Raw genomic sequence first — 24,540 nt, forward strand, 5'->3', positions numbered from 1 at the left:
AGGCCCTGCCCTGCCGATCGCCCGGGCAGCAGCATCCGGCCCGGCAGGAGAGGCCCGCGGGACAGGAGGTCTGGACCGCCGCCGCGTAAGCGGAAGACAAGACTGAGGCTGGAAGGTGACGAAGCTGGCTGGAGGTCACGCCGCTTGTACTGACGACCTCGGGGCTCAAAGACTCAAGTGCTTCCCGGTGGAGCGAGAGGCCAGGACGTGGCGGCTCCAGGCCGCCCCCGCGACGCATGCGCAATACGAGCCCAGCGCTGCCCGGTCCGAGACGCGAGTTGGGCCTGGGGCGCAGGCCGGAGCTGACTCTGTGAAGCTACGTCAAAATCTTGCGACTTGGAGGCTGTGGAGTTACTCCCCGGAGGTCTCGTGAGCGTGAGGGGCAGAGTAAGGGGCGGGGACAATGCAGGACCCTCCTGGGAGCCTCAGAAGGACCGAGCGAGCGTAGCTCCCGACGACGCAAAAGGCAGGCCGGGCCGTGTTCAGAACTGTCGTAAAAGGGGGCGTGGCAGGCGCGCTTGGGATGACGTAAGGGGCGGGGCGCACCGCGCTCAGGACTGAGGAGGGGCGTGCGTGTTGCTGCCGGCAGCGGCTGGCGGGGCTCGGGCGCCATGGAGCGCTACGCGGGCGCCCTGGAGGAGGCGGTGGACGGGGCCCGGCAGCAGGAGCGGCACTACCAGTTGCTGTCGGCGCTGCAGAGCCTGGTCAAGGAGCTGCCCAGGTGCGCGGCCGCGGGGCGGGCGGGCGGGCGGGCGGCCGAGGCGGCCTGGTCCCGCCCGCGCTCACCGCGCGCCTTGCCGCAGCTCCTTCCAGCAGCGCCTGTCCTACACCACGCTCAGCGACCTGGCCCTGGCGCTCCTCGACGGCACGGTGTTCGAGATCGTGCAGGGACTGCTGGAGATCCAGCACCTCACCGAGAAGAGCCTGTACAACCAGCGCCTGCGGCTGCAGAACGAGCACCGAGGTGCGCGGGGCGGCGGGGCGGCGCGCGCTCCTCCTCCGGGAGCTCGGCCTGCCCAGGGAGCTCTCCGTCTCTGTGCAAGCTGAGCCCTTCCCTGGGGGTCGCTCGGAAGAAGTCCCTAAAATTGGCCAGATCAAGGGCGCAGAGCCTTTGCCAGCGCTTTTTTGGTGACAGATGAGTCAAGCCAATTTTGTCAGTTGCACGGTCCCCTTTGAGCATAACATCCAGAAGCTCCTTGCTTGGGTTTCCCCGTGCCCCTACTCTCTTCCCAGCAGGACGGCCCAAGGCCTCGGTGCTTGGTCGGCCCACGGGCAGATCCTCGTGGCGGCCGTCCGCGTAGTGGTTGTCAGCCCCCAGTGATGCCCCTCAGTGTTGACAGCTCTGCAGCTCCGTTTACGGTCAGTGCCCTCCAGCGGCGCAGAGCCGCACACCACCTGTGCGTCGAATTCCCACGCACTGTGCCCTCCGGTACCTGAAAACTTCCCCCCTGGAGCCACACGCTTGGCCACAGCCTCATGAGCCTTGGCCCCTCCCAGACGTTCCACTCTGGGGCTCCGGAGCTCCCTCTTGCAGGGTATGCTGAGCAGCTTTCCCTGCCACATCAGGTTTCCCAGCTTTGTTATTTTTCCCCAACTTCTTATTTATAAAAAAAAGTTCGAACACTTAGAAAAGTTGGAAGAATAGTATAATGAATACCCGTATGCTCTCCAGCTAGATCCGATAATTAACATTTTGTCAACCCCTAAATATGTGCAACACCAAAGGGTTTCACCTGGAGTCTTCAGCATTCCTCTAGACCAGGATTTTCAACCGCAGCACTGTTGACATTGGTGGCTAGACCAGTCTTGATGGTGAGGTAGCATCCTGTGAATTGCAGTACGTTTAGCAACATCCCTGGTTTCTACCCATTAGATGACAGAGGCACCCTCCCCCAGTCGTGACAACCAAAAATGTCTGCAGACATCCTTGGGGGCCAGCCTTGGCACAGGATTGAGAACCAGCTCTTGACAACAAGAACACTGTCTTACATAACCACAGTGGACAACTTCCTGAGGGATTAATTATTCCAGGAATCTTCTGACATTCAGTCCACAGTGGAATTACTTCACGTGTCTCAAATTGTCTTCACTTTATAAGGGTCCAGTGTACATTACAGTTATGCATTGCATTTGGTTACTTTGGCCTCTCTATTTCTGGAAAAGTCCCCATCATTTATTGTGGCGTTGACTTTTTCAGAAGTTCAGGGCATTCTACCTGTAGGAAGTCCCCACTCTGAATTGGTCGCATTGCTTCCTCATGCTGTCATTTAACCTGTTTCTCTACCCTCGGTGTTTCCTGTAAACTGAACAGCACATAGAGGCCTAATAATACGCAGGTGAAACGTTTGTGGCAAAAATTCCTCCTAGTGATGCCAAGTCCCTTCCCTAAGGGGGCTGGCGATGTGCGTTTGCCCCAGGATTAGTGCTTCTACCAGAAACGGATGTTGTGTTTTGTCAAATCTTTTCTCTGCACCTATTGAGATGATCACGTGGATTTTTGGTTACTATGGTGAATTGCACTGACTTTTTTAATTCCTGGGATAAACTGTATTCCTGGGAGGCATCTTCCTTGGTCATGATATATTATCCTTTTTCTCTATGTTGGACTGAATTTGTATAATCTTGTTAAGAATTTTTGCATCTGTGTTCAACATGGACATTGGTCTGAAATTTTCCTGTAATATCTTTGTCTGGTTTGGGTATTAGGGTAATGCTCGCTTCATGGGGTGAGTTGGGAAGTGTTCTCTTCAGTTTTTCAGAAGAGTTTGTGTAGAATTGGTATTACTTCCACCCTGAGTGTTTGGGTGGTGTCTTTGTAAACATTTTTATTGAGCTATCGGCTGCATACAAAGTACACAGCTCATTGGTTTTTTCTTTTAAAGATTGTATTTTTTTTTCCTTTTTCTCCCCAAAGCCCCCCAGTACATAGTTGTATATTCTTCGTTGTGGGTCCTTCTAGTTGTGGCATGTGGGACGCTGCCTCAGCGAGGTTTGATGAGCGGTGCCATGTCCGCGCCCAGGATTCGAACCAACGAAACACTGGGCCTCCTGCAGCGGAGCGCGCGAACTTAACCACTCGGCCACGGGGCCAGCCCCCCCAGCTCATTGTTTTTAATGCTCAATTGTTCCACATCGGCTGTTGGGAGAACTTCAGGCTGGCTCCTGTGCCCTTTTCATGTGTCCCCATCGTTCTTTGAGCACTTCCTGGCTTTCTGATACAGGAGGGTGTTCAGGCTCATCTTTTCTTGTTCTTTCTCTGCTTCAGCCCCTCTCCTGTCAGCCCCCCGCCTCCAGCTTCCCCACGCCAACAACCTCTTGTTGGGCCAGACCTTCTCTTTTTGCCACCATAAAGCTCTCCCACTCCTGCCTTTGACTGAGGCTCTGCCGAATGCGGGTGGCAGGTTCAGGCAGATTTTGGTGCTGCCAGCCATGGGTGAGCAGCCTGTGACTTTCTGCTTTTCCTTCCCTCTGACTTAGCAGGTGGTGCCTCGCAGCAGCCGTTGCTTTCCTCCCTCCTCACTGAGCCAGGCCCCTCCCACCTGAGCAGCGGGTGCAGGCCTCTGCTCCCCTCTGGTTGCTCGCCCAGTGGCATCTGAGAGTTGACCTGGGAATTGTAGCAACAGCTGATAGAGGAGTGGAGGGGATTCGTTTCCCTGCACTGAGCTGTCTTCTTGAATCGGCGCCACGTGGTGTAAACATTCACTAGGGAGCCTCTTCCTTGTCCCTGTGTTTATGGAAATGTCTTGAGGGTGGCTCTTGGTTTCAGACTCATTTAATGTGATAAATGCCATAGCCGAGATGCTTACAAAATACCAGGGAACAGGAGATTGGGCAAGGCTGTGAGCGCAGCAGTGCCAGACTCCTGGCAGGGGACCTCAGGGCCTCCCTGAGAACGGCTGTGATGTGAGGTGTCTGCCTCGGATGAGTATTGGGTCCGTGTTCCCTTACGGCTGGGGACCCCTCCATATGGTGATCTTGCCACTTGCTGGTCTAGGATTTGGCTGCGTAGTGAGTATTCTGTTTTGTGATTGGTTTCCTTCCATCCCATAATACCTCTCTCCTTTGTCCAGTCCTATCAGTCTGGACAATTTTGCACATGCTTGTATCCATGGTACAATTTAGTAGGGACCATGGGAGCTTTGCTCAGTGGCCATGGTGAGCCCCTCTCAGAGCACCAACAGACTCCCCAGCATAGGGCTTCTGCTGGCTCATCACTTCCTTGGCCTCCCAAGGTCTGTGCCCACCCTCCTCCCTCTGGGAGCTGTGTATGGGGCAGGGCGGCTCTGCCTACCCTGAGGGCCAGCACTGAGCAGGGAGCGACACTACCCCCACTGCTGGGCAGAGGCCACACCACGCTCAGGCACAGCGACCCCTCACCACTGCCTCCTTTTCCAGGCCTTTGCCTTTTGGTCTTCTGGACAGCACTGGATATCCTATGGATGCTGGGCAGGTTATACCCAGGATTGCTGGCCTGTGGCCATCTGAGCCCAGAAGCCTCCAGACCACAATTTCCCACCCCTATGCCAGCCTGCCCTGCCTCACCTCCTCTAGTGCCCTGTGCCTTCCAGAGTCCCCTGGAGCCTTGATGCTGGGAAGGGCCCTGCCCTGTGTGCAGGCAGGAATGAGTGGGCTGGGGGGCTAGGTGTCCCCCAGAGCTTCACCCAGCTTCCAGTGCGGGGCTTTAGGCAAGCTGGATCATCAAATGGGGCCTCACGTCTACACCTTTGGCCTAGCTGCCCTTTGATGGGACAGCTGGGGCAGGTGCTCAGGTGGGAGGTGTTCCTGGCCCCTCCCCGTCGTTCTCGGCCCCTCCCCATCATTCTCAGCCCCTCCTAGTGCTCTCTCTCTGTTCTCGTCCCCTCCTAGTGCTGAGGCAGGCGCTGCGGCAGAAGCACCAGGAAGCCCAGCAGGCCTGCCGGCCCCACAACTTGCCTGTGCTCCAGGCAGCTCAGCAGCGTGAACTAGAGGTAGGAGCGTGGGCAGGGTGGGTACCACCTGGGCTCTGCTGCCTGGGCTGTGATGGAGGGGCTCAAGTGGCTTGGGAGCTGCTGGCTGCCCTGGGCCTCATCCTGGGGTGGGCCACTGGAGGCCTGGTGCATCCCTGCAGGTTCTCTTCACCGTGGGAGGTTGGAGGGCGCGGGACAGAGGAGAGTGTGTGTGATCCCCTCGCTCCCCTCCACCTGCTCCTCAGGACTGCATTTCCTCGTGGGCTGGGCCTGCGCAGGGCAGTGCTCAGTGGGCGCTGTTGTGCCCCGTGGCCTCGGAGGAAGTGGTAGGCCAGGAAGGTGTGTTTGAGGCTTTGATGGGCAAGGGGCTGAGCCACCCTCACCGCGGCAGGCAGTGGAGCACCGAATTCGCGAGGAGCAACGGGCGATGGACCAGAAGATCGTCCTGGAGCTGGACCGGAAAGTGGCGGACCAGCAGAGCACACTGGAGAAGGCGGGGGTCACCGGCTTCTATGTGACCACCAACCCACAGGTCAGTGCCCCAGGCCTGCCCTGGCACAGCCTGGGAGAGCTGGTCTCCAAAAGCCCAACCCATCTGGCTGGTCTCCGGGGAGCCAGGCCTTGGCAGGGGCTGTGGCGTGGTGTGTTAGGCTCCAGGAAGGGCCTCGGTGCTGTGTTCAACACAGAGGCCAGTCTCACTGCCTCTGCCCACAGGAGGGTGAACTGCTGCTGGCAGGGGCATTGCCCACCTTCCCCAGACCTGCTGCGCCCTGCAGGGCCCTCATCTGCTCCCGCTGCGTACACCTCTGTGCGCACTGAGCCCGGCGACTGCAGGCCCTGCTACGGGGTAGCATCCCAGCTTCTGCCCCATTCTGGCAGGCCGTGGCCAGGCTTCACAGCAAGTCAGCCTCATGGGCTCACTGTCTCATACCCTCTAGGCCCTGATATCGGCCTCTGGCCCTTGGGAAAAGGAGGCTTCTGCCTGTAGCCTTTGCCAGGGCAAAAGGGGACCAGTTGTACCTCTGGCCTCTCAGCGGCCCCTCTGCATCCCAGGAGCTGACGCTGCAGATGAACCTGTTGGAACTCATCCGGAAGCTGCAGCAGAGGGGCTGCCAGGCAGGGGGTGCAGCCCTGTGACCAGGTGGGGTCCCTGCAAATTACCCACTGCCCATCATGGCTGGGAAGACTGCCCTGTCCCGCTGTCACCACAGCCAATAGCAAGCTGAGTGGAGCTCATCTTCCTGACATCTGACCACCACCGCCCCAGCTGCCTGCAGGACGGCTCGCCCTCTGAGGAGAGGCCAGGTGGACCCTGGCTGCACCTGCCACCCATCTTCGTCTGGGTTTGTTTTGTCCAAAGCTAGCATGGTGTGTGTGGTAAAGGGCAGAGGGGGCCCAGCCTGCCAGTTGTCTCCCCAGAGCTGGCTGAAGAGTGGGGCTGGAGGTCCTAGCACCTCACTGCACCAGGCACATCCCGCCCTCTGCCACGGCCAGGCTTCGTGCTTGTTCTGGTCTCACCCCCTTACCCCCTGACAGATGCAGCCTCCAAGTGGGAGAGGCTCCAAGGCCGAAGGCCTGTATGACCCAGAGAATAAAGACGCCTCAGGATGGCCTGCATGTGGCCCGTGTGAGAGCTCTGTGGTGCCTGCTGCGACCAGGGCCCAACTAGGGCCCTTGCCTGGCAGCTCTGTGGCCTGCAGAGGATGCTCCCAACCCCCATGTCACAGAGGCCCCTCCCTGGGGCACCCCCCCCCCCCCCCCCCCACCGAGGGCTGCCCCATGCAGCTGCAGGCCCAGCCTTACCACCTTTTCCCCTGGGGCAAGCCTCAGGGTACTAGGACCATATCCAGTCAGCTCTGTGGGGCTGGAGGGCATCGAGGGCAGCCTGGGGGTGGGGGCAGCCGTGGGCCTGCTCCTGTCAGAGCAGCAGGGGCCTGGGGTGGCTCAGTGGAGTGGCTGGGGTGAAGGTATCAAGCAGCAGGAAGGGTCTGAGGGAGGGAGAAACCCAGCGTGGTGAGGCATCCAGCCCACCCTGGGAGCCAGCTGTCTGCGTTGGTCTGAGCACAGGGGTCCTGCTCTCGTCTGGGGGGGCGCGGGGGTGGCCAGCACCCTGCATGGCCAGGTCTGCCATACAGCCTGAAGGGAGGTATTGGTGGGTCCACCCTGCCCACAGTGGGCCTGGCTCCAGGGGCACATGACGCAGGAGAGGCAGAGCCTGAGGGGAGCTTCTCAGGCTGTCAGAGCTGTCTGTCTGCTGCCAACCCCCCATGAGGGAGAGTGCTGCAGGCGGCGAGTTGACGCCTCTTAGCTGCAGACAGTTTTATTTTTTTAAAGATTGGCACTTTAGCTAACATCTGTTGCCAATCCCTTTTTTCCTTTCTTTCTTCTCCCCAAAGCCCCCCAGTACATAGTTGTATATTCTAATTGTGAGTGCCCCTGGCTTTGCTATGTGGGACACCGCCTCAGCATGGCCTTACAAGCAGTGTCGTGTCTGCGCCCAGGATCTGAACCCGTGAAACCCTGGGCTGATGAAGTGGAGCGTGCAAACTCAACCACTCAGCCATGGGGCCGGCCCCCAGAAAGTGTTTTATTGACCAGGCCGACTACCCAGCCTGGCCACTGCCCACCTGTGGGGCTCAGGGTATGTGGGTTGGATCCTAGCGGAAGGTGGTCCTTCCAGTCCAGGGGCGTGGTGGCGGGCAGAGATGGGCCATGCTCACTCGGTAAGGCAGTTCCTGACAGTTCCCAGCAGCCCTGGCAGGTGTTAGACTTGACTCACACCTGAGTGCCCACATCCTGGGCAGGGTCCAGGAGGCACTGAGGCCCCACTTCCAGCAGGTCACACAGTCTTGGGTGTAAAAAGGTAAATCCGTGTGAGGTTGGGGTTGGCTGTAGCTGCAGTGTAAGCCTGAGGGCCCTGGGACGCCACATCCTGGGGAGAGCTGGAGGCCGAGTCGCGCTGGGTGGTGGTGGCCCTCGAGTGCTAGGCCGGGCGGTGGAAGAGGCTGCCTGTGCGGAGCCTCCGCCAGAGCTCCTGCCACAACAGCTGCCGCTCCCGCAAGGCGCCCTTCACGACACCACTGTTCTCCAGGGCACGGCGGGACAGGTAGGGCAGCACCTCCATCACAGGGCCGTAGGGCACGTACTTGTACACGGGGAAGCCTGCCTGGCCTGCACAGGCAGAGGCAGTGAGTCCCGGCCCCGGAGGCCCCACCCCCGCCCCCAGGGGGGCCCAGCTCACCCAGTGGGAAGCTGATCTGGTCACACATGCCCAGCAGCTGTCCAAAGGACACCTGGCGATCAGCAGGGTGCAGGCCCAGCTCCTCCATCCTGTGAATGGGCAAGGCAGTGGGTGAGCCCTGTGCTACCTCTGTGCCCCTCCTGCACCCCTAGACCCCAGCCTCCGTCCCCTGCAGGTAAGGTGTAGGTATAGGCTCTGTCCTGCCCAGACCAGGCCTCTGCCCTGCTGCTTACACCTTGGCTATTGCCACCAAGTCCCCTCCTTCCCCAGCCAGCATGCCCCTCCTCTGTGCCCACTCCCCAGCCTTTCCCTCTTGCTGCCCTGACCCAGCAAGGCAGACCCACCCAGCGAGCGGCCTGCCCCATGGCATGGCCCGGGAGAGCTCTCGAGCCCCTCTCCCTCTGTGCCACATCCCCAGTCCACCACCCAGCCTCTTGTCCTCCCCTTGCTGGCTGTTCTGTCCCATGCAGCAGCCACCAGCAGCCATGGAGTCTGGAAGGCAGCTGGTCTAAGTGGAGATGTGCTGCAAGCGTCACACGCAAGTGGGATTCTCAAGACTTAGTATGAAAAGAGAATGCAGAATCTCTCATTGTTTTCCTGAAATACTGAACACGTTTAAATGGTAATATTTTGGATATGTTGGATTAATTGAAATGTATTATTGAAATTACCTTCATCTTTTTCTTTTAACGTAGCTATTGAAACATTTAGAATTAACACATGTGGTTCGCATTTCTATTAGTGCTTAGATGTTGGGGGAGGGGGGGCCCAAGTTCTGTCCAGCACCCTCTCCTGGGCTCACATCAACCTTCATAGGATCTTACAAAAATTCTCAGGGTTTGAAATACCTATGATGGATGTTTTTCATATTTTCCTCCCTGGCCTCCTATAGCCACATATCCAGACTGAGCCTGTCTGCACCAGCACTCAGCTCCTGTCCTTCCACCACCCCACTAGCAGCAAGTTCAACCTGGGTCCTCCTCACACCCACCCTGACTATACCCAGGCTCACCTCCCTTCTCACTGTCTCAGGGCCCCAGGCTCCCAGAGCACAAAGTACATCTCACCCTGGACTCCGCACGAGGGTCCTCCCCAAGGCCACTCGCCTCCTTCCCTCCGGGCTGGGCTCCAATGTTGGGGCCTGACATCTACCATGTCACCCCAATCCCTGTTCTATGCATCTAGTGGATCCCTGGTATCCACTAGAACATGAACCCCACGCATGCAGAGCTGCCACCGTGTTGCTCCTGATGTGGTGGGGACACTCAGGTGGCATTCTGCAAAGATGGCTGCAGACCCCTCCCCTACTGGTGTCCAGGCCCTGTGCCATGTGACTGCAGCTTTGCCCAGTGCAGATGAACGCTCTCCACCTCGTGTCTGGGCAGGGCCTCATAACTTCCTTTGGCCAAGGGTACAGTAGCAAGTGTGACATGGGCAGAGGCTTGCCCTCTCTAGGGTTTCTGGAAGCCTGAGACCACCATGTGGTGAAGGCTGGGCTGGCCTGTTGGACGCTAGACATGTGATGCAGTCTCCTTTGCTGTCCCAGCCACAAATGAGGCCATTTATAGCCAAGCAGGCCCCAGCTGACCACAGATGCAGGAGGGACCCCAGACAAGGCCCACAGAACACACTTGTTCAGGCCTCTGAGTCTTGGGTTGGTTTGTTACTCAGCCCAGGCTGACACAGGCTGTGACTGCGGCCCCTGATGCTGCATGTCAGAGACCCACACTGCTTCCCCAGGGAAGGCAGGCCCCAGCTCCCAGGGCAAAAGCAGAGAACCGCAGCTGCAGGGGCCAAGCCCTGTCCATGATGGTGGTATTTGTGGAGGCTGCAAGGAAGGAGAGTGTGCTCGCCTGGCACTCAGGATGGGGGAAGCTGTGTCCAGGGCAGGAGGCCGTTGGTGCCAAGCAGGTGAGGACACTCATGTTCTCAGTGTGAAGGTTTAGAAATCAAGAAAGGAGAAAGGAAGCCCTTCTGAGGGCAGGTTCTATTTTTAGAAGTCTCCCTGTTCTGTCTAGTCTGTCTGAGTGGACTCGCCAGCGTTTGTTGTTGTTGTTAGTGCCCTCAAGTGGGGCAGCAGAGCGGGACCCTGCCTGGTCTTTCTGTGCCGTCCTCTCACCTTCCGGTGCTACATCAGACAACGCTCCGCCTCTATTCATAGGGTTTCATGCCAATCTTTTTGGAAGTGGGTGGCCAGGTCCTTCTTCCTGGTCTGTGTTAGTCTGAAAGCTCTGCTGAAACCTGTCTACGACCATGGGTGACCCTGCTGCTATTTGAAGTACCGATGACACATTACCGAATGGGTTTGGAATGACCAGAGTCAGCTCTCCAGGCAGCGCCCTGCAGGTGCCCAGCCTGGGCCGCATCCCCGCCCCGCCCGCACCTTCAATGCTCCTTCACGAGGCCCCACTCGGCCACAGGCCTTGAGCTTGAGGTGCCCGGCTGTGGGAGGGGGCCCTGCTTTGCTCTGGGAAAGGTCAGGGCCAGCAAGCTGCTGCCCGCAGGGCTTCCTATGGGACCTAAACATCAGGAAGGCAGAGACGGGTCGGGGGTCAGCTAGGACTCTGTAGATATAAGGACACAGTGATGACACTGGAGTACTTAAGAATTTACTTGATCTTATTCCTATATCTGACTTGTATGGATTCTACCAAAGTTTTAGTCCACAGGAGCAGAGAAACCAGACTATATTAAATGCCAAATGCAGTTTAAAGTGTCAGGAGAAACTGTTCATAAAATGAGGGGACACATCAAAGGCCTCCTGAAGGGCCCCAACATTTCACACTGTATTTGTACATTTCAGCAAGCTATTTAAATCACCTAATGAAATTTATTTTTTGAATTTGAGACTTTAACAAGTCGATATTAATTTTAAAAACCAAGGTAACTGCAAACAGCCTTTCTGCTACTACAGCGCCAACACCACTTGAGCACCTTCCACACACATTCCCCCAACATGCCCCTGCTTCCGGCAGGTCACTGCACAGCTTCGGGGCACTGGCCAGAGCCAGCCCTAAGCAGAGCCGACAGTGGGCGGCACCTACCTGCGCAGCGTGAAGCGCACCGTGTCCTCGTTGTGGGAGGCCACCATCACCTGAGCCGTGGAGTTGTGCTTCAGCTCCTCCAGGACATAGTCAAGGCACCTGGGGAGAGCGCCCCGTGAGCTGGCCCTGAGAGGCCCCCAGGGGGCAGGCCACAGGCAGCCCAGGGCCATCCAGCAGCCCACTCTCCCAAGGGTGCGCACGGCAACAGGACCAAGGGAGGAGCACCCGCCCGCAGCACCTCATGAGTAAGAAAGAAAAAGTGAGCAGCCCCTGGGACTCGCCATTCACAGCCAGCTGAGGCCCAGTGCCCTGTGTGCAACGGACACGGCTTCACCTCCGGGAAGGAGTCTGCAAGGAGGTTAAAGGCCTGGTAGCAAGGGGCCTCCCTGTGCCCAGGGGAGGGTGAACGGTGCCATGGTCTGGCAGTGAGGACAGCTGGGCAGGGTGCACGTTCTCTGACCCAGCAACTCCGTCTCCAGGAACCTGTGACCACTATGTCCTCGCCCATGGGTTCAACAGATAGGGACAGGGTTTGCCCTGAGTCACCACTGTAACCACGGACGGCAAACCACCAGAAAGCTCGCAGAGACTGGCATGGAAGCATGAGCAGCCCACTCTGGCACTGGGTTAGCACTGTGGGTCTGCACGCCGACTCGGGAGGCTTCAGATACGCAGTACGTGGAAAGGCAAGGGCAGAGGACTGAGTACATAAGGCCAGGAAGTGCCCAAACCGCGTAGCTCCTGGAAGGAAGCAGGGCGCAGCCAGGGAGGGAGCGGGAGCCAGCGAGGGGAGGCAGCGCACGCAGCCTCAGAGAGGAAAGGCTCAAGGTCAGCCTGTCTGTGCTGCAGGACAAGACCACCAAGATCAACGGATCTCTCCTGAGTCCTAAGTGTCCGCGGGAGCTGGCTCGGGCCACCTGAGCCAGTCTGTTCAGTAGACTTTTCCATGTTAAAAAAAAAAAAAACCTTGGGGCCAGCCCAGTGGCTTAGTGGTTGCATTTGTGCACTCCACTTTCACGGCCTGAGGTTCACAGGTTCGGAGCCTGGGGGCAGACCTAGCAATGTTCGTCAAGCCAGGCTGGGCAGGCTGCAGCGATGTCCCACATAAACAACAGAGGAAGACTGGCACAGATCTTAGCTCAGCAAAAACAAAAGAGGAAGGTTGGCAACAGATGTTATTAGCTTAGGGCCAATCTTCCTCAGCAAAAAAACAACCAAGCCCTTAATGGTTTTGGAAAAAGTAAAACAAAAGCAGAGGAGACATCAGTTCTGGCCTCAGGGAAGAAGTCCTGCTCCTAGTGGAGGCTTCTGACCCTGAGGGCTGCTCGCCCTTCTGACAGGGCCACGTGGGGTCAGCCCTGGCACTGGGTGCTAAGCTGCCCTCGCCCTGTTTTCTCACTCCTCGCCCCTGGAAGCCCGGAGGCTCTGGGAGGGCTGGCGCACCTGTGGTACATGGCGCTGGTGGCCTCGTACGTGGGGTTGATGGGGTCCTCGTAGCCAATTTCCGCAGCGCGAGCACGCTCCTGGGCCATGTAGGCGCCCCGCACCAGCTTGGCCCCAAAACACCAGCCCTCACGGCGAGCCAGCTCCACATCCAGGGTGACGTTGTCATAGGCGTCCTGCAGGGCCGGGGCCAAAGTCAACAACCAGGACAAGCCCCCTCCAGCCTGTGTCCCCCGGGGCCTCTGTGAGGCCCACTGGTTGTGGTCAGAATGGGGCAGCAGTGCCTGAGGAAGGTGTCCCCTGTCCACCTGTGGGGTGCTCACGGGATCTGGGAGACAGTGTGGGTGAGGAAGGCCCTTGAGCTCTTGTCTTCAAGGAATGGTGACAGTGAGGACACCTGCGCCCTGTCTGGCCTGGGAACAGCCCTGTGGGGACAGGCAGGTGCCAGCAGCCATGGCACACCCATCTCCTCGAGTCCACTCGAGGTGCTGCATACTGTGGCACCTACCTGGAACCCCTGCAGCCTGGACGCTGACCCACCCCGCCACCTCCAAATACCTGACTGGACTCGAGCAGCCCAGCCCAGGTCTGCACCCCTGGGCCCTGAGGTACATGCAAAATTCCGAGCAAGTCTATCTGGGGAGGGGCTGAGACTTCCACAGACCCTGAGAGGGAGCCGGGCTGAGAACGGGTGGGAGAAAATGGTCAACGTGGGGATTAAGGCATGTTAAGTGGGCTCAAGAAAAACTCCTTTGCCTTCCTCCCACACCTTCCACACCCTGTCCAAGATCTGGGGCCCAGAGGAGGGGCCTGCACGTGGCGGACAAGGTTCTGGGGCCTTTCTTCTGCTAGAGGCGATCATGCTTGGGCTGGGGCCTCCCCCCAACACCGGGGCCAGGTGAGGGGCATCCTGTCACCTGCAGGCGGGTGGGAGGCGGGGGGCCGCACCTTGAGGTAGCACTGGTAGGTGCCAAAGATGAGCGGCTTCTCCACATTGAACCTGCGCTGCATTTCCAGCGTCAGGCGGCTGATGGCCGGCTGGAAGTAGGTCTGCTCGGCGTCCACCATCAGTCGCACGCCCGCCTCGCTGGCTTTCTGAGAGTGCAGGGGGTGCAGAGAGGGTTTGTCTGGGCTCAGGTGAGACAGCACCCCCTCCCCACCCCGGCACGCCCCCGGGTTCCTCAACCTTGGCCAGGACGTCCATCCGCTGCAGCATCCTCGTCACCTGCAGCTCCTCCTCCTGGGTGAACCGCGACAGCAGAGGCTCCAGCTGTCCCGTCTGGGGACAGCACTCAGTCAGGCCACAGCAGAGCATGCCCTTGCCCATGGGCACCCTCCCTCCCCATGTGCAGGGCCCACCAATAGCTGGTGCCTGGTCCCCAGGACCAGCGAGGCCACCTCGCCCCCACCTCCCCTGTCCTGTCCCTGTTGTCATATGAAGATCAGCACCCTACCCTGAGGAGGGCCTGCCACATGGTACCCTGGAAGCCCACTGCCTGTCAGGGCATTCCTGTCACAGGGCCCGCTGCCCAGGTCAGGCCTGTGTGCCCAGGGTGTGTGTTCCAACGGCCTCCCCAGGGTCCTCAAAGCAGGGTGGCACCCTTCTGCTCCCACACAATGCTAAGGAAGTGACCCTCAACCCATCCGATCGCTGGGAAAGGCTCCACCCCTAGAAGGGAGAGGGCTCAGAGGAGGAACCACAGCCACAGGCAGCCGAGGACCGCCATGCAGCACCGACCACCGCGTAGCAAGAGGTGGAGTCGCCCTCCCCAGATGGTGGCCTCAGGAGCCGGGGGTCTGCAGGGGGCTGGGCCTGTGCAGCACTGAGGCCCTCTGCTCAGCCCAGGGCATGTCCCTCCATCAGCCTCAGTGTCGGTGTCAGGGCTGGCCCTCAGTCGGCCAGGGTGGAAGTTTGTGGAAGGCAGTGTTTGGGGGATATTTCCCCAAGGCCCTTCTGCTGCTGCTTCACCTCCCAGCTTAGGGGGCGGCTTCAAACTCGGCAGCCCACTCCGAGACGCCCTCCCACGAGCAGGCGGAGTCTCAATCCACTCCCCCTGCACACAGGCCGGCCTAGCGCCTCGCTTTTAACAAACAGAATTGAGCAGAAGTGACGCCCGGGGACTCAGGCTAGGCTAGCAAAGGTGACGGAGCTTCTGCGTGGCTCGTGGGGACACTTGCACTGGGAACCCAGCCACCACTCCATGAGGAAGCCCTGGCTGACAGCCAGCATCAACGGCTGGCCCAGTGCGTTGGGACCCCCACAACAACCCAGGCCTGCCAGCCTCGGTACAACTGCACGGGAGACCCTGAGCGAGAACCGCCCAGCCAAGCCCTGTCAGCCCAACTGTGAAGAGGAGCATAAGATGACCGGTGTCCTTTCAGGCCACTGAGGCTTGTGGTAACCCAATTCACAAGGACAGATGACAAGGAAGGCCCCTAGACACCCCTCTCCTTGTGGGTGCCCATCCCCCTCTGTGGGGCACTAAGTGGGTCTGTCTTCCTCCCCCAGACCACAGGGATCTCCTGGGGCCAGGGAGGATGGGGTCTTGGGCCCGCTGTGCCCGCAGCTGCTGGGCCAGCATAGGTGACAGAGAGCATTTCCCTCCTCCACCCAGCACCTTGAGACAGGGCTCAGTGGCAAGGGGGGCAGTCACCTGCATGTTAGGGACCACCAGGTGCTTGGAGAGCTCGGTCCTGCTGTCGATGAGGCTGCCCCAGTCCAGCAGGTCCAGGGTGCTGCGGGAGAAGGCGAGTCAGCACAGCGGCAGCGGCAGCTTCCCCATTCAGCCACGCAGCTTGACCCACAGGCACTAGGGTCTGTTGGGGGCCCAGGTCCCAAATGAGCCCAGTCCCTACAACAGCATCCCCAAACCCAATCCCAAAAACCCGCCTACGAGTTCAGTTTTAAGATAGATAAAATGTAAATGTTGTCCTCTGTTTAAAAATGGAAACCAAATCGCGAACTTTCTTGCACTGGGGCAGCGGCAGCTATAAAAACCCAGGGCGCACACCAAGACCACCCCGGGCCACGTCGGGCTTGGGGGAGAGCCGAACACGGAAGACAGGCAGGAGGCAGACGCAGCGTGCAAGGGGACGGCACACTGCTGCCAGCGGGGCCTGGTGACCTCGGCGCCAGCCGTCAGCATGAGGTGGAGGGCTCTCCAAGGTCTCAGCGGCCCCAACCCTTCACCTGCCTGCCATGCAGATCCCAGGAAGGGCTTGGTGTGCACCCTCACTCCAGCACCCCAAGAACTCTGTCAGAAGCCCTGCCACTGGAGGGGTACAGAGTCGGGGCTGGCCCTGCACCCACACTGCCGCCCAGCCCCCTGTCAACCCCTTCTCTGCATGTCTCAGAGGAGCAGGTCCTTCAGCACTGTCACCCCGAGGCCCACACACCTAGGAGGGCGGCCAGGAGTGGGAGGAGCACCGGGGGTACTCTTACCCGGATACGCCCAGGGTCTCCGCAGTGAACCAGTTCTCAATCTCCGTCCTGGACGCGATGCCCATCTTCGCCACACTTTCCTGGAGAGGTGAGAAGGTGTCAGTCCTGCAATGTCCCCAGCCCCATTCACTAACATTTCCAGCCACCCCCGCCCATTGGTTTGAGAAGCTATTTTGACTTTATTATATTGTTCGTGAGAACACAACAGTTCTGGCTTGTGTCTGCTCCACAGACAGGTCTGTGCCCGCGAGTCCCTGATGCCCCTTCTCACCCCTGCACTTCCGCAGCGCTCCGCCACCCGCAGGGCCAGCCCCATCCAACCCTCCTGCCGGCGCATCCTCAGTCTCTATTCAGATTCCTTCCCAGCACCTGTGAACAGGCCGCAGTCCCTGGAGCAGCTCTGGGAACCTACCTCAGACACTGCCTGGCTGGTTCCTCCCAGGCAAGGCTCCTCCCAAGACCCCACAGTACCCCAGGGAAGGGCTGTCCCACCTGCAGTGCGGCCACCTCCAGCCTTGTGTCCATGGCAGCCAGCCCAGCCTTCCCTTGCTCTGCAGCCATTTGGTGAAAGAACCGTCTCCACTTCGTGAGCACATCCGAGAACTGCAGCTGTACATGCAGGCCTGAGTGACCACCTGGGCCACACACCCCGCTCCCTGCCCCAGGACCCCCGCAAGGCCCCTGGGCCCCTCCCTGGCCCGCCCGTGTCCCTGCCTCCTAGCCCCACGGTACAAGCAGAGGAGCTTTCCTTTAATGCTCACGGCAGCCCCAAGTTCTCGCAAACTCTCTTCAGGCGGAAGGTTCTGCCACTTACCAGAAACTGGGGTCTCCCCAGTGCAGTGAGCTTGATGGCTGAGAAGCCGTCCTCGCCGGCTCTGCCTGTCAGAAGCCACAAGAGGAGCCCTTAGGTCCCCAGAGTAGGAGGCCAGGAGCCTGCGCCCAGAGTCGGTGCCACTCAAGAGTTAGGATGCATCTCGTCGGACATGTGACAGTCTGCAGGGGGCTGGTGCTCATCCTTCTTCCCATGAGTTCCCTACAACCCCCAGGGCACCGGGTCTACCCCGAAGATGGGCCTGAGACCGTGGGAAGCGCTGAACAATCCAGTCACCAAAACTGCCGAGGGTACAGCGGCCCCAGCAGACCCCTCCTCCCTTCCCCACCCGCCTGAGCAGGGGCCGCAGGGATGGCCACGGCAGCTGCCTGGGCCCTGGCTCGTGTGCCTGGCCCTCCCTGAAAACAGGTCTGGTGACTGCTCGGCAGTCTCAGGCTGAGGCAGGTGGCCCCCCCTCCGGCCCCTGCCAGCCTCCAGCCCTGAATGGGAGAGGCGAGCTCACCGAGGACCCTGACGCCCTGGGCCGCTAACCATCTGCGGGCAGAAGGACCATCCTACCCAGCCCGTAAACGCCCGTGTGCACGGCTGCTCCTGATGCCCCACCACAGAGGGTTCAAGTTTGCCATGTGGGTCCAGGAAGGCGCAGCAGAGCACGGGCTGCAGCACAAAAGCCACTGCACCACCACATTTGTCTCTCCTCCGGCTCCCGGAGCCCACGATGCACATCTCGGCTTCTGCCAGGCCCTCCCCATCGATGTGCCCTCCGTCAGAGCAGGCAGGGAGGCAAGGAGGCAGCCCTTGCACTGGACACTGCCCGGGTCCCCACACACTGCTCTTGGAGGCTGCTTCTAAGCACCACTCACTCCCATTCCTGAAAGTGTCAAGTAGGTGCGAGACCAGCTCATGGGAAGGCTGCTGGGGATGCACAGGGGCTGCGCTGTGAGCTGACGGTTTCTAAGGCCCAAAGGATGAGGCAGCCTCAGCAACCTCCCAGCTGAACTCACCTCCCTCAGCCAACGCTCCCGCCCAGAGGCTGTGCGGGGAGGGTCTCTCCACTAAAGAGGATGTGGCACCGGCTCCCAGAACAGCACAGCTCTCGGTGGCAACCACATTTAACAAGAGCAGAGCCCCCACCTGGGACTCGGGGGCCCCCACAGCCTTCCTGAAGGTCCACACCCAGGTGCCTGGTACCTGGGAGCGGGGAGAGGAGCGCCTTCCTGGAGGCTCTTGACAGTCACCATAGGTCATCCCCACAACCATCCGGTCTACCCAGAAAGGAGGTCCCGAGAGTGCGCTCCGGCCTCTTGTCACCCACCAGCTCTCCGCAAGCCAGGGCTCAGCCTAGGCCCAGCAGCAGGGCAGCCGGCAAAGAGCAGGCCCCACCTGAAGCCTCGATGCAGCGCAGGAAGGTCTCCATGTGGCTGTCACACTTGGCTTCACTGGCATAGAAGTAGGTGCGGGCACTGATGACGCCGTCCCTGCGGTCCCCAAATGCCCGGTGGGCCTGGTACTGCTTCTCCCTCTTGCTGGCGCCTGGAGAGGTGGGCACGTGGCCTGAGCACCCAGGCCCTGTGCTGGGCTTCGGCCTCCAGCCCCTCTGCGGGCACACGCAGGGCTTCCCCGTGTCCCACAGGCCCTGTGGACGCCCCACACCCCAGCACTGTGCTGCCCACTGCTCCCCACCCTGCACTCACTGCTCCTCCTCCCTGGCTGAGGCCTAGTCACGGGGCAAACCCAGAAAGGCAGAGCCCAGACCACCGAGGGCCACAGGGACATGTCAGCACACATGGAGCGGTGGGCTGGGTGCCCACAGACCAGGGAGGCGCCGCGCATGGCCCCTTGCCCTGAGGCTTGCCTGAGTCCCTGCACCCAGGTGCCTGGCGCACGAGCAGGGGATGCATGTAGGGGGAGAGCGCCTGCTGGGAACGGCCGCCTCTGACTCACCGCTGCCCTCCTTCTCTGCAGCCGAGGTGCAGGACCTACAGGACGGAAGAAGAGGGCAGGTCAGGCCAGGCCACCACGGGCACAAATGACATGTGTGTTCCCATGGAGGAGGCAGAGGGGAGAGAAGTGGGAGGCTAGGCCCAGCGCCTGGCCTGACAGAGGCTGTGTGTGATGGAGGGAGGGTGGTGAGCAGCGGGGGTGTGCATCCCTTCCCCGCCCCTCCCCATTACCCCTGAGCTGGCAGGGTGGCAGCTGCACGCTGACCCGCCCCAACGGGCCTACAAGCCCTGTGCCTGGAGAAGTCTCAGGTGCCTGAGTGGTGGACCCTCCCTGCGATACTCAGGGGAAGGAGATGGCTCCACCAGCCGGGAGGAAGGCCCTGAGCCAGTGCTGAGGCCTTCCCGCTGCTGACGGGGAGGTGGAGCAGGGGCCAGGCAGGCTGAGGGGGACGAGGATGGGAGCCGCGAGCTCGCCCTCTGCTCCCCACGCCCACCTCCGCACACAGGGCCCCAGCGCCCGCAGCGCCGACTGCATTCTGGGCCCTCGGGCTTATTTTCCAAGCAGCAACCAGAATTTTTCCTTTAAAATGCAAACCATCCCCTGGCCTCCCATTGCACCTGAATAACACTCCAAGTCCTCATGAGGACACAACAGTGAGGTCAGCCCATGGCCCTGGCTGCCCCACCCGTGTCCACCAGCCCTGGCACCCCGGCCAGAATCACAGCAGACACCACCCTCCTCCTCACTGGGGCTGTGGTGTCTGGGACACAAGAGCTGTGGCTAAGCCTACTCAGATGAAGGGACCCTCGTCACTGGCCGCCGGCCCGAGCGCCGCACCCAGCAGCTGTGTCTATCCTCTGACTTTGTACATAAAACCTCTTACATCAGTGACCTCCCCAATGCTCAGACGCCCGGGGGCCCCTGCAGCTCTGCCCCGCCCCACAGGGAAGGGACAGAGCTTCTCCGCAGGGGTGCCAGAGAAGTCCATGAGAGGTACGACACCTGTGACGTCCGGGCCACGGTGGGCTCAGACCTCACAGCTCCCAGAGCAAGTCCTGCTGCCCAGCTGCCTCCAGGGAGCCCTCCCTCCAGGCCCCAGCTTCTGTGTGACCCCAGATCCATATCTGGGGACTTTGAACAAGAACACCCAGGTCAAGACCGGGGAGTGCCAGCAGCCAGGCCAGGCCAGTCCACAGAGGCCAGGGACTCCCCACGCAGCAGCACAGCCCACAGCCATGGCCTGGGGATGGGAGCTGGGCAGGCAGCCACTGCTCCAGCCGCTTTGTGGTGACCAGATGCATGTGCCTGAGGCAACAGAAGGTGAGATGTCCCATAAGTCTGGCTCTGTAACTTGAGGGAGGCATTGGCTCCCCACATGACATCCCCGCCAGCAACAAGGAGCTCCCCAGACTCTCCCAAGGCCCCCGGGCAAGGGCACCCGCAAGACCAGACCCCAGCCCTCCAAGCTGTGGCCCAGGAACAACCAGGCGGAAGCCACCACTGCAGGGGAGGCAACGCCTCGAGGGCGAGACCGGGCAAGCCTGCCCCGTAAGCGCACAGCGATGACCACAGTAACCCCACAGCTATCTGCCTCCTGGGCAGACGCCTTCAGCAGACGGGAAACCATTATGCGCAAGGTCCCTGCTCAGCGTTTCCACAGCTGGCCCCGGCCAGGCTCCAAGGGCACAGGGAAGCAAGGGCCACTCCTTTCTTGCTCCCAGCAGGTTCAGCAGCAGGAAGGCAGCTGGAGGCCGTGGCTATTTACAGGCTATTTCCACCCCTGAACCTCCTGGGCACAGACAGGAAGCACTTTAGAAATAGGCCAAGCAGAGAAGCCGGACCAGCCCCACCAAGTGGCCAGAGGCCTGTCTCAGAGCGGACGGCACCTGGCAGGGACAGGGCCACACCCTGGACCAGGCCTGGTGGGTGGGTCACAAGCAGACCAAGAGGTCAGTTCCCAGGCACAGTGGGGGTCACGCCGTCATGGGGGAGAGGAAGGAGCACCCAGTGTGCATGCACACACACACAAACACGTGTACGCACACACAGGGCATGGCCCAGAAGGTGGAGGAGGGCATGCCCAGGGGCAGGGGGACAGAGGACAATGAACACAATGCCCCGGGATCTGCGGAGGGGGCAGGAAGACCCCGAACACCACCTCGGCCAACCCCAAGCTCAGCTCTCAGCAGCTGCATTGGGTAATTGGTTGGCTTGATGCCTTTTAGAGAAAAGCAGAAAGCGAGGGGAGAGCATGCCAGACATCCTCCCTCCAGCTCCCACGGCAGGAGGGGAGACAGCGCAACAGAGCCTGCTCCCACCCACACACCCGCACACCCACACCCCAGGGCCTGACTCCAGGCCCACTGAGACACTGCGCACACCACTCCCAGGGGGCGGCCGCCACCCTGAGGAGCAAGGCCGGGGCAGCCCTGGGTCTGCACAGCCAGGATGGACACACCTGCCGCCCACACTGTCCCTGGGGTGTCCTTGTTGCAGCCGGTCATCAGGAGGTGTCCTAACCCCTTTCCCTGTCCCTGCAGCTCTCAGCCCACTGAGGGACCCCGCGGGGCTCCTCCCCCGGGACGTGGCCCTGGCCTCTTGCTTCTCACAAGTGTCCAGAAAGTGCCGTCCACCCCTCCCTGGGTGGCCGTTCTCTCCCTCCTGCACCTCTGGCCTTCCACCTTCTGCCTCCTACCCTGGGAGGCCCTCCTGGGTCCCCTCCTCATGCCCTCAGGAGGGCTGCTGGGCCTCCTGCACATTCAGATGCCTCCATCCTTTCCGTGCCTCTTAGAGTTCTGCCCAGGCAGGCCCAGCACCATCTGTGCTCCCCCAACCCCCCACCCCCATTCCCATGGCCTTAATTTTGGGCAGTGGCTTCTCCATCACTCCCCAGAAGAGGGTCTACAGGTCCTGTGACAGGATTAGGAGAACAGATCTCTGGGCACGCCCCGGACACAGAATCAGTTTCCACAGGGAGCTACATGGTTAGAGCCACTCCAGGCCAGAAACAGCTGGTGAGCCAGTCAGGCAACCAGACAGGGTAGATATTCTCCCAGCGCTGGCCAGCCTGGCTTGGCCCCCTCGGCACAGGCCCCTCTGAAGGCACAAGGCCGGCCAGCAGCAGAGCTGGGCATGAGTCCTCGACTCCTACTGCTGGCCGTCAGGACAGGGAAGGATGGCCACTCACATCCCAGAGCCTGCCAGCTTGGTGCTCCTGCAGGACGAGGGGTGCCAACCGCAGGCTGGCCCAGGGGCACAGGCTCCACGGCCCCACGGAGGGAGGAGGGCGAGGGCGGCCCGCCTCCCAACACTCCCCTGCAGGGCAAGGAGGAAGCCAAGAGGCTGCCCTGGGAAAGAAGTCTGTTCACACCAGAGAGAGAGAGTCCCATTGTGAGACTGCCCAGCCCCCGAGAGGCAGCGGGGACAGAGGGCCCATGTTCCCTTTCGTAATTCAACAGGCAGCCCCAGGGAAGGCTGCAGCCCTGGCCCACAGCCCCACGGGGACAGAGGGGGTGCCCAGCTGGAGAACCCTGCCCTCCAGACAGCGAACCACTAGGCAGGGGCTGTGCCCCTTGGGCCAATCGGCACTGAGGCCCCGCTAGGACATTCCGTTCCCAGGGTAGGAGGCCCACGTGATGCCTTTCCTTCCTCTGCCCTCCCCTCCCCTCCCCATGCCAGAGCAAACACCGCGGCCCAAGACGACCTATCCCAGGCCTAACGGCAGGCACGGCTGCTGTCAGGACTCAGGGGCCCCAAAGGCAAGGGAGGGCCCAGCCTGCGAAACAAAAAGGAAAAGCTGGTCTTGCCTGGACCTCCCATGAGGCCACTACTCTGGGAAGCAGAGGGTGACCTCGTCCTGTCATTCTGCCCTAAGGCCCAGGAGGGTGGGTCAGGGAGGGCCCGTCTGTCCCCACACTCGAGCCCTGCAGCATGTCAGTGGCGGCTCCCATGAGCAGGCTCCCAGGCTGGCGTGCCACAGCACTCCTGGCCGCACAGGCCGTTCTCTGTGGAGCCCTGGGCAGGCGCCAGGCCTGGCGGGCTCCGCACGCTCCTGGCAGGGCCCACTTGCAGATCAGAGAGCTGTCTCGGAGAGTGGGTAAGGGTGGGGCAGCAGGCCGTCCAGCGGGCTGGGAAGCCCCAGGAGGGATGCAGAGAGGGAGCCAGAGCGCTTCCTATAGGGTCACTGAGCGTGCTCTGCAGGCAGCCAGGAGCACCTCTTTGCGGCCTTGTGGCCCACACGGTGTCTGCCACAGCTACCCAACTCTGCCCTGCAGGGCAAAAGCGATTTGAATTTCACATAATTTTCACATTATCACCATATATCCTGGTTCTGATTTGTTTCAACCATTTAAGAAATGTACAAGCCAGCCTGCAGACTGCACAAAACCAGGAAGGCAGGCCGGACAGGCTGTGGACTGTGGTTTGCCGACTTCATCCGCACCCCTCCTCTGGCCTCGTGCACACGAGGCCTCCCGGGAAAGCCCAGAACTGTCCTCATGGCGCAAAAATGCAAGAAGCCCAGGCAGAGCCCAGGAGGGCCACTGGTCATCAGGGTCTGCTAGCCTTGGCTGCTCCTCGTCCAGGTGGCAGGCAGCCGCTGGCCACCAGGGCTCTCTGGGGTTCCCACTGGATGCCGGTGCAGGCCTTACTCCATCTCCTGGCGCTCTGCCTCCTCGGGGCTCAGGTCCTCCTCCACTCCATAATCCAGGATGGAGCCCACGCCGAAGGCCCTGTTGTGCTGGATCAGAGGCTGGATGGATTCCTGGTCCTCGCCAGCCACAAACTGCCCGTAGAAGGTCATCTTCATCAGCTTGTCGAACAGCCTTTGCCCCAGAAGCCTCCTGGCGAGAAGGAGCAGCTGAAAGGCAGAAGGAAGCGCCTGTCCTGGGCTACCTGGACTCCCCTGTCCCCAGCTGGACTCCCCGCTTCCCAGCCCCTTCACTCCAACCACAAAGCCATGACATGCTCTCCCCAGGGCCACACTTGGCTCCCAGCCTTGATTTTATAGTGGAGACCACCCGAAGCAGCTTGCTTCTCTGCTTGCAGCAACTGTCAATCACCCATTCCTCATGCCGGGTGGCCACTCTTGCCTCCCTCCCTGCACGCTCACAGGTGACCCCAGCAGCCACAGCGGGGGCCTGACCATGACTTGGTGGATAAAGAAGTGAAAGGCTGGTCTCTCCAGGGACAGCAATGGGCATGTTCATAACATCCCCTGTACCCAGACCTCAGCGCCTGGCAAAGGGCCGGCCCTCCAATGGCTGCTGAACTGATGAACACGTCCACAGCACAGAATGCGTGCAAGTTCAGCGGCAGCAAGGCACAGGCTGACGATCAGCCAGGTGACCAGCTACAAAGGTCTGTGAGATGACAGCCCACCCTGGGACCAGTGGGGACTTGGTACAGTCATCTAGGGCCACAGCGGACCAGCAGCTCCGATGGATCTGCCCTTCGTGAAGACAGCTGCCCATAAACTACTCAGCTTTCTCCTCCAATCACATTTTGCCACATGCCAAATTTCTGCCATCGTTCATTCAAATGTCCCGAGCAGCTACTTCATGCCCAGCACAATTCTAAGCTGAACAAAAAAAGGTAAGGAACTCACAGCCTAGTTGGGGAGAGACCCCGAAACAGGAAGGAGCAAGTGA

General features: G+C 60.4%; 2 protein-coding genes across 9 annotated transcripts in view; one reads left to right on the forward strand and one right to left on the reverse strand.

The window, feature by feature from the left end:
- DGCR6L (DiGeorge syndrome critical region gene 6 like) lies at nucleotides 1-8,904 on the forward strand. Of its 3 annotated transcripts, none has more exons than XM_070626753.1 (6): nucleotides 1-721; nucleotides 804-964; nucleotides 4,867-4,967; nucleotides 5,338-5,478; nucleotides 5,885-6,573; nucleotides 6,732-8,904. In XM_070626753.1, the coding sequence occupies exons 1-5, from the start codon at nucleotides 612-614 to the stop codon at nucleotides 6,170-6,172; spliced, it is 801 nt and encodes a 266-aa protein (XP_070482854.1). In that variant the 5' UTR covers nucleotides 1-611; the 3' UTR covers nucleotides 6,173-6,573; nucleotides 6,732-8,904. The 3 variants fall into 3 exon arrangements, with proteins under 3 accessions (XP_070482854.1, XP_070482856.1, XP_070482855.1); XM_070626755.1 differs by having other exon boundaries at nucleotides 6,000-6,573; XM_070626754.1 differs by having other exon boundaries at nucleotides 16-721; nucleotides 5,192-5,478; nucleotides 6,000-6,573.
- PRODH (proline dehydrogenase 1) overlaps nucleotides 7,503-24,540 on the reverse strand; it is a 21,063-nt gene continuing 4,025 nt past the window's right edge. For 2 of the 6 annotated variants that reach the window (XM_070626749.1, XM_070626752.1), the window contains exons 2-14: nucleotides 23,542-23,750; nucleotides 18,893-18,927; nucleotides 18,332-18,481; nucleotides 16,931-16,995; nucleotides 16,609-16,725; nucleotides 16,117-16,196; nucleotides 15,329-15,410; nucleotides 13,861-13,953; nucleotides 13,623-13,769; nucleotides 12,675-12,850; nucleotides 11,232-11,330; nucleotides 8,188-8,276; nucleotides 7,503-8,117 (exon numbers count right to left, since the gene is read on the reverse strand). In XM_070626749.1, the coding sequence (XP_070482850.1) occupies nucleotides 7,930-8,117; nucleotides 8,188-8,276; nucleotides 11,232-11,330; nucleotides 12,675-12,850; nucleotides 13,623-13,769; nucleotides 13,861-13,953; nucleotides 15,329-15,410; nucleotides 16,117-16,196; nucleotides 16,609-16,725; nucleotides 16,931-16,995; nucleotides 18,332-18,481; nucleotides 18,893-18,927; nucleotides 23,542-23,750 (1,530 nt within the window). In that variant the 3' untranslated portion in view covers nucleotides 7,503-7,929. Of the gene's footprint in view, nucleotides 8,277-11,231; nucleotides 11,331-12,674; nucleotides 12,851-13,622; nucleotides 13,770-13,860; nucleotides 13,954-15,328; nucleotides 15,411-16,116; nucleotides 16,197-16,608; nucleotides 16,726-16,930; nucleotides 16,996-18,331; nucleotides 18,482-18,803; nucleotides 18,928-23,541; nucleotides 23,751-24,540 lie in introns of all 6 variants that reach the window. The other 4 variants (XM_070626747.1, XM_070626748.1, XM_070626750.1 and 1 more) reach the window with 3 other exon arrangements.

This window comes from Equus przewalskii, chromosome 7, assembly GCF_037783145.1.
Source record: "Equus przewalskii isolate Varuska chromosome 7, EquPr2, whole genome shotgun sequence".
In the NCBI taxonomy this organism is placed as follows: domain Eukaryota; kingdom Metazoa; phylum Chordata; class Mammalia; order Perissodactyla; family Equidae; genus Equus; species Equus przewalskii.

Coding starts and splice junctions, on each gene's coding strand:
- DGCR6L (XM_070626753.1), top strand. CDS start 612: ATGGAGCGCTACGCGGGCGCCCTGGAGGAGGCGGTGGACGGGGCCCGG. Junction 4,968..5,337: donor CTCAGCAGCGTGAACTAGAG/GTAGGAGCGTGG, acceptor TCACCGCGGCAG/GCAGTGGAGCACCGAATTCG. Junction 5,479..5,884: donor ATGTGACCACCAACCCACAG/GTCAGTGCCCCA, acceptor CATACCCTCTAG/GCCCTGATATCGGCCTCTGG.